Here is a 9,109-nt window from a genome sequence, read left to right as displayed (position 1 = left end):
AATGAAATTTTATAGGGAGTTTAGGTGTATGTGAAAAATGTGAATTAATGAACATGTCAGATCAATTGGTTGGAGATAATCCATTGTGAGTTCACCCACAGTATTTCCTTTGTTTCTAGCATACTAAAACTACTAGAGCTCATTCTATGGAATGAATGTTCTCAGATGAAGACACCTTTTAAAATGCATCTGGGTAATTGTTGGATATTTCTTCAGACACAGTTATCATTAATGAACACTACATGTCAAGTTTGATAACAGTTTATTCCATTGATGAGTACATGAGCAATATTCAAAATAATGCATAGATAATATATCAATATATTCTGCATAGCACTTGGAGTATCACCATAACAATCTGACAAACTGTAGTATATAAAACTTTTATTTGGCATGGCAACAATTTTTATCACATAATTACATGCAATTTTACATGATGAGCCTTGACCTTATTCAATGGGCTTCGGACATGTGTCATTCAGAGTGAGTACTGGTCACCAAGATAACCATTCAGACTGAGTACTGTTCACCATGACAACCTTATGCCTAAATTACTGTAAGAATCAAGTCATTTGTTCCAGATTTATGGTGATATATAATAGAATATTTACAGACATGCCATCCATAACAAAATAGTTTGCCCTCTGAATAAAAATAAACTGGCCATATAAAAGCCTATAATTAACTACATAAAAAAACCACTCTGAATGTCAGAGTTGTTGATATGTATAAATGTCAAAAACAACCTCATGAGAACTCAAAAAAAAACAACCAAATTTTAGTACATGCAGAACTTGATGTAAAGTTGTTAAGATGATATTCAATAAATTACATAAATAACATGTACTAAGAAATACTTTTTAATAAATAGAAAGCTGCAATTAATGGCAAATGATTATCTACTACTTCTCCTATCTGTACACCAATAGAACCACCTTGAATTGGTCATATGATTGTGACACTACCAGACAGATATTATGTATATCAGATTAATGTTGGAAAACAGTTAATTTAAGCTAACAGAAAAAAAAAATCTGAAGCAAAATTTATATTACACAGAGGTTGAACCCTGAACAATTGGGGCAAGTGTGGACATATAATTCAAGTTCGATACAGCTTTGAAGTTTAGTTGCCTTTAGACATGACACAGGATAATCTGACTAGGATAAATAGCCTCAATGGTTCCAGTCAATCCCAACCTTCCTCCATGGTGGTACAATTTCAAAGAGATCCAATCCCTCAACTTATCATATAGGTATCATTAAAAAGCTCATTCTAACCCCCTTTTTAACCCCTCATTCCTAATATTGGTCAGGTTATAACCCCTAAAATAAATCCTAACCTTTGGTGTATAATTTCAAAGAGATCCATTTATTTATAGTAAACTTATTGTCTGTACTTCAGGAAAATGCTTTTTTCTGGCCCTATTTGCCCCTCACTCCTAAAGTGTCTAAATCTAAATCCCTAAAATCAATCCCAGTATGACCTTGGTGGTATAAAGTATTGTGGAACAATATTCATAGCATCCATTTGCTTTTACTATAGTTAAATTCTACAAAATGCTTTTTTTGCCCCTAATTCCACAATCCTTTTTGCACTAGCAAGCTTATATAGTACAATATCTGCTCAGGAAAATATTCACCAATATATAAGCGATATTATTATACAGTTGAGTGACTCTCCACACTAGTTACAATTCTTTTATTTTACCTACACATTTACTACTTTGTGAAATTTGTCTACACTGAATATTTAATACTACATAATAAAAATATGATTCATATATTAATTGAAAAATTCCTTAAAAAAAGAGCAAAATATATACGGTATGTGTAATATAAACAAAGTTTTCCTTCCTGAAAAAGCATGATATGTTGTTTCGAATACCTGTATAATTTCCTGAAAAGAATTTGAAAGAATACATGTACCAGGAACCTTGTACATCTTAATAGCCTTTATTACTAGAATGCACAATGGTAAGTGTGAATCTACTTTTATACACAATGAGAACATGTCTGATATTGTAAATTGATGATAAGAAATATGTATGAAGTGGTTCATTCAGGTGATACTGATATTCAATAATGACAATTACACACAGATGGTATATACAAATACATTCTTTGGCACATAAGAATTATTCATTGAAATGATCCAAACTCATCTGTCTAGATGATATATAATCCAAAATATATCCAAAAACAATCAATAATCCCCCACCACATTTCTTTTAACACTCATCACAATTTTGGCCAAGTCTGTACCCTCCTTTTTAAGGATGTATACTTGACTCACCCAAGGTTTGCCAATTTTCAAATTAAAATGGGTATCCTCCATTACAGTCAATGGCCAAATCTGCATTTTCATTAATGGTCTGCAGTAGGTACAGAATGGCAATATAAACCTAACACAAATTCCTTTATAGTTTCAACAAGATTAATTATGAAGTGCAGGTGTACAGGTTCATCACACATGAAACACTCCTGCTAAAATAAATAAAATTCGATCCAAGGCTTTAGGATGAGTTGAGAATATATAATTGTGATAATGGGGAAAAAAGATCACCAAGCTGAATAATGGTGACAACATATCCTTATCCTAGCATAGTACAATATTTATTGCCATGATTAGCCCAAATAATAGTCGAAGTATATAGATTGTCAAAACTTCAAGCCTAAGAAGAAAAGAATTATTTCAGCAATAACCAAACTAATGAGTCTAAATATTATACAAATGGTCATTTTTTTTATCGCCACTTCAAGAATTATCCAAATACAGTGAAATTTTTCCTAACCAGATCCTCAGAAAACTGGTCAGCCCTTCATACCAGCCGTTTTCAAAAATCCCAGCCGATGTACCTTAAAATGTGTGTGTTTTGTCTTCAATAGACTGGTCACCCCTAAAACCGTACATCGGCCGGTTTTTAACAGTTTTAGTTACATATTTCAAGTAAAAACAACCTTTCAATTCTGGCTGCTCGGTTATTGTTCACCTGTAATAAATGTGTCATCAAAACTGTAAATGATAACGTAATATTCTGTAATTAATAATTCATTCACTGACCAGTTTGCATTTCATCAGTGGACAGATGATAATTGAAGGGGGCAGTAGTTTAAACAATAAATTTAATCCACACATCAGATTTTGTCACTGGTTGGGTGTTAATTGGTGTGTACACAGGTCAGGCAATTAGGGTCATTTAATAGTACAATCTTTAAACTGTCAATGACCAGCACCCAAGCCAAAACAATAACGGGGTGAAATTATTAGACTTAGTTGATAGGTAATTTAGGAAAACAATTCAAATAATTACCATCAATAGTCCTTTGATCTTTAATACATATCCTTTCAAAACCGAGAACATTATTATGTCGGCAATACCATTTCTAAAATTAAATCATTTACAAATGATGCAAGCTTTGAAAGGTAATAGAAGGCCTTAAGTTTTGAACTGACATTAAACATGTCCTGACCAACAAACTGACAAGGTGTAGGGTTATAGAACACATAAATGGAAACAACTCTTAGAATGTATTGCTATTTTTCACAAAACCAACCACCCCTATAAACAGGCCATTTCCTCTTGTCCCAGTGGTGGCCGGTTTGGAGAAATTTCACTGTATTATCATGTAGAAAAGATTGATAAATCAACAAAAAGGAGCAGGTTTTCAACTTTAAACAGATGTGTGCTACACAACATGATCTGGAAAGACCACACCAATTAAATATGTTTAACAAAGGGTAAAAAATTAATGTGTATTGCTAAAAAATGATTCAAGTGAAGTCAAGATTAATACTAACACATGCTTAACATTCGAAAACACTCTTCAAAATTTAATGAGTTTTCAGTTAACCTGTTAATAATAAAGTACTTAAAACACATATTTAATGAGGTTAAAATTTAGATTGACAAGACTTCAAAAAACAATAAGACCAAATTTGACTGAAAAGAATTCCCTTAATATTCAATTGATGAAGAAATTTAAGATCTGGCAAGATTACAAAAAAATTTTATCATTTAGGCTTGATTCTTCAACATTAATTTACAATTGTACAACAATATATAAAATTCATACAAAATATGATACATGTACAAAATAATCCTCATGTAAATCATGTATTGCAATACACTGATTAATAATCAATAACATTGTAGTTGCCAAAAATTAAAGACTCATTTATCATCACAAAATATAAGATCATCTGTGTGGAAGTTCCTTCAACCATTGACATCTAATAAGAGTTATACTTCTGAAGTTCAGGCCAGATCATTAATTTTTTACAACAAAAATGCTGCAGTGACTGTTACTCCTTTAAAAATAGTACTGAAGAGCTGTTGGAAAGATTAGTCCCAATTTCAAATTAAAACAGAATAAATAAATACTCATGCCTCATTAACAAGTACATATAATATACAATCTGATTCTTATTGGAGTGAACATTATACAGAGGTTTCATGACATATAATTAATGGACATTACATACAGTAAATATCAGGACCATGATACCATGGGGTTCAAATTTACTTTTGACTTCTGACAGTTGTAAGTCCTCGACTTTTCCTTTCAAATATATAATACACTTCAGGAAAATCACAACCAAGTGTCAATTAAAAGGGTTGAAGGTCATGAACCCAGGTAAATGAAATTGTAGAAGTCCAAAGTCAGACATCAATGGTTCCCTACCTTAGCAGCACCACTAATTTGAGCCCGTGGTATCAATCTAGTGCTAAAAGAGAATATTATTTTATTAGGTATTTTCTAATCTGATCAATAAATGAGCCTTTGTTGGAATGTAAATATTTAATGACATAGGAAAATATTTGGCACAAGCAGATTGCTTTGGAAACAACGAAAATACAAAGAAATAGTACTAGTAAGTTAAGGCCATTGAATATAAATTTTCATTGCCCTTCACACCTATTTAAGACCCTAAATAGAAAAGAAAAAAGCTAAACTTTAACAAAAAATAATTGAAACTAGAACTGTGAGGGAACTCAATAAGTGATATTCCCTCACATCAAAATACAAAAAATGGCACAAGCTTTGAAACAGCAACAACAAAAAAAGAACAAAAACAAAAACCCAAAGAAATATAGTAATAGTAAATTAAGATACAAAGAAAATAGGCCATTGAATTTAAATTTTCAATGAACCTTCACATTCACCAATCTAAGACCCTAAATAGAAAAGAAACTAGAGAGCCTAAACTGCTCACCTGATCAAAAATAGTCTATAGCTTTCTAAAGCTGGCCTCTTGACCTTACCCAACTACTGTCACAAGAATCATTGAATCAGTACAAAGCATTTTCGTCATCCACCTGGTTTTCATGTTATAAAACAAATCTCTCATAGTCATTTTTTGACTTTTCAAGGGCAATAACTCCAACATGAGCAACAGATCTTTATGAAAATTTCAGCATAGGTTGGCCTTACCATGCGGATCAGTACTTCCCCCTAGAAAATTTGGTGAAACCCGTTGGCAGTGGTGGCCATGTTTTCGACAGATGAAAAATTGTTAAGGATATCCTAGCAAACATTTATGCCATGTTTGGTTACAATCCATTGTACAAGTTGTCTCAGAGAAGATTTAAAAAAAAAAATCCATTTCAGGACCCATAACTCATTTATTCATAAATGGATCTTTCTGAAAATTTCAGCATAGGTCAATCCCATACTGCTGAACAATTATACTCCTGCAAGATTTTAGTTAAACCCATCTGATTTGAAGTTATTTGCATAATTCCGCAATTTGACCCCTATTGTCTATTTTTAGTTACAGTGAACATGTTTTTTGCAAGATCAAAAATCCCCAAGCACAGTTTGTTAAACATGTTCTACATAACATTCATGCAAAGTTTTGTTTCAATCCATTGGGTAGTTTTAGAGAAGATATTTTTAAAAATTTCCACACATAGATTATAAAAAATACCCTTTGGAACATTCATGCAAAGTTTGGTTAAAATCTGTACAGTAGTTTCAGAGGAGTAGATGTTTGAAAAAAGTTAAATGATGACAGACACATCATGATGGCAGAAAAGGCTAAACTTTAGCAAAAAAAAATTAAAACTAGAACTGTGACAGAAATCCATGAGTGATATTCCCCCATATAAAAATTAAAAAAAAAACTTAATTTAGATTATGTCCCTTTACAAGCACTTTGTTTCATGCACATCTAGGCATGATGTTCAAAATTTCTTTAAATTTTCATCAAATTCCAGTGAATGGTGTATGAGCATTAGGCAACATTTATCTTGCTTCATACACAACAGCATATGACACCAAAATCTAAAAGTTACATGATAGGACAGAAAGACAGACAGACAAACAATGTTATGTCCCTGTAACAAAATCAAACTTCCTGACATAACAACATAAATGTCAACATTTAGATAGTGAATTAAAAGAAAAATCTGCATGCATGGAATAGACACTTTAAGTCTGTCACAACTAGATGTTTTCTCTTTTGAACTGTTCATCAATCAACTTTAGTCAGTGTCTATCTGAAACTGTAAAAATGAAAGAATTATAGTAAGCATGCTCACATACTCAAAGCTGGATACTTAGCTGCAGAAAGTGGTCAGAAAAAGTGGTTCCCCTGCAACAGCTTTGTTTGAAATAAAACCCATTCAAGCTTTAATAATTCCCAACAAATGCAAAAAATGTTGAATGTACCCAGGAGACAAAAATAGTGATTACATATCAGTCAGAAAAATTACTGCACAAATTTGTTGTATGGAGTATTTAAAAAAATAACTTTAATTTGAGATGTTCACTTAATCTTATGATTGGGTGTCTGGGATTCCTAAGTTTTGCACTCTCAAGAAGTGTATAATTCTTAATACCGATCTTGGTTTCTCAAAATGCACCTCTATTTTTTTTGAAGTTGTGATACCTCTATTTTATCAATTCATTTCAGATTAATTTGAAAGATTTACTGAGAAGGTCCATTATCTTTATAAATTTAATTCATTTCAGATTTTGTTGGATACCTCTATAAAATTAATCCACATCATATTTTTTGCTACTTACACTGATTTTAGTTGAAATGTCAAAGAGTTACAGGATTGCCAGGACTACCTTTAGAAATCAGCTGCTTAACCTGACTCTCTAGCTGTTCAATTCTAACATTTTTCTGAAAAAGAAAGGCTAACATAATTTATTTGATTCCAACAATGAAGTCGTGAAAGTATGAAAGCAAATGGCAAAAGCAGTTTTCTTATGATCTTAAAGTTCAGTCATTCCTGGGTAGTTTCTATTTCATCAAAACAATTTTTAAAGATCTAAATGAATACAATAATTAAAAGAATTCATGCGACATCATGAGTTGAACACAGGAAAAGGGAATCTTATATACATATATGTATTCAGCAGTTTCAGAGTGAAAAAGAACTGCAATCTTGTGAGTTTCCTTTGATGACATATCTGCCAACTTTTGATAATCACTTTGATTTGTTTTAGGCGACAATTTCGCAACACATGCAGAAAAAATATGGGTTTTACTGTATTAATGTATAGATACTCTCAAAAAAACAATTGAGAAACATAAACATATCTATATACATCACTATATTTTGAACACCTTCCAAACTTAGTATATGACTCTTTTAAGAGTTAAGTTCCATGTGGAACAGTTACTGTAAACATATTAATTTTTCGCGGTTTTCAAGGTTAAAAAGAAAAAACAAATTTTTTCAAAAGTCTCGGCAATGTGTGATTCCAATTTTGATCAGTTACTTTACTGTAAATATTTCAATAAATTAAAATAAATTAATAGCGGCCATTAATATGACATAAAAAAATAGACAAGTCCACATGTATTGTTTACTTCTGGGCATTTTAATCTAACAGTGTATTCTTATTTAAAACTTAGAAGAACTCCTTAATTGCCCAGCCGTAGCTTATTGTAGGGACACTTTAATAGTATGTTTACAGTTATCAGCTTGTGTATGTATCGGTAACCTTTTATCGGTTATTACCTGTAGTGTGTGATAGACACTTACATTCTGTTAATGTGAATGTGACAGGTACTCTATAGCCATTGATACAAATCATTATGTAAATAAGATCATTAATTTAGAAATTATAACCCACATGCTTATACCGTATACATTTTTTATAATAGACTTAGTGTAAATTCATACTTGATTGCATTGAATGATATGACCCTTAAACAAAACAAAGTTTCTATTAAAAATTGTGGAAACCATGATATAACGGTCAAAAGACTTAGTAATTTGAATATAATGTCATGGGTACTAATTTTTGCGATCTTGAGGCAATCGTGAAAATAGCGAAAATTAATACATTTACAGCATTTGTCTCATACATGCATCTCACTATAATGTGCATTCAGGACAATTACAACTGATGATGATCGGGTTTTTACAGTCTTGACTATCCTGATGGATCTCCCACGACTACCCGATGGGGATTCTGTTAGTAGATGCTGGTTAGTAGAAGGTAGCGGAGCCCAGCCTTCAGGATACCTCACCAAAGAACTCAGAGTATTTCCTACTAGTGGCTGGGATACTGTATGGCGCTCTGGCCTACTCCCAGAACCAACATGGGTCTGAGAGTGTTTCCCGACTCTGTTTGGAAGTATGTCAACGTGTAGAGTGAACTACGACGACTAATATAACAAAAATAACAAGGGCAAATGTTTATTTACATTTCTGCATACCATGAGGTGCAATTTGATCTATTTTCTACTTGTCAATCATCATCTGATAATCCTGATCAGCTGATTGCTTCTGGACAATTATTTACTTGTCATAAAACTTTCCCTTACCTGTTTAGAGAGCAATTTTGTCAGCTTTGCGACTCTTCTGATCAATTTTTGAAATTTGAAATTGGGGTTTACTAGATCATTTTAGAAAATCAGGATTCGGGTCAAATTTGACCTTAAAATTTGTGTTAGTGGAAAAAGTGGTCAAAATTGCATAAGTTGGCAGGTATGTGATTATAAACTTAAAATTTGAAAAATTGAGTAAAAAAAGCATGTTTTCGATTGCCTAATCTTACAAAGATAACAGCCTGTGCTACCTTATAATTAACCCTATCAGGCCCATTTATAAATATTTCCAAGATGCAAAGTACGTCAGATATAC

General features: G+C 32.0%; 1 protein-coding gene across 4 annotated transcripts in view; it reads right to left on the bottom strand.

The window, feature by feature from the left end:
- Window positions 1-245: 245 nt before the first annotated feature.
- LOC148623737 (uncharacterized) overlaps window positions 246-9,109 on the bottom strand; it is an 83,737-nt gene continuing 74,873 nt past the window's right edge. For all 4 annotated transcript variants that reach the window (XM_088565800.1, XM_088565803.1, XM_088565802.1 and 1 more), the window contains 2 exons: window positions 7,032-7,134; window positions 246-6,508 (listed from right to left, as the gene is read on the bottom strand). In XM_088565800.1, the coding sequence (XP_088421926.1) occupies window positions 7,051-7,134 (84 nt within the window). In that variant the 3' untranslated portion in view covers window positions 246-6,508; window positions 7,032-7,050. The remainder of the gene's footprint in view (window positions 6,509-7,031; window positions 7,135-9,109) is intronic.

Source organism: Perna viridis, chromosome 2 (assembly GCF_037379345.1).
Source record: "Perna viridis isolate PV_CMFRI_1.1 ecotype Kerala chromosome 2, ASM3737934v1, whole genome shotgun sequence".
Lineage (NCBI taxonomy): Eukaryota > Metazoa > Mollusca > Bivalvia > Mytilida > Mytilidae > Perna > Perna viridis.
Note: the sequence above shows the minus strand (reverse complement) of the source record. Positions and strands in the feature narration are given on the sequence as shown.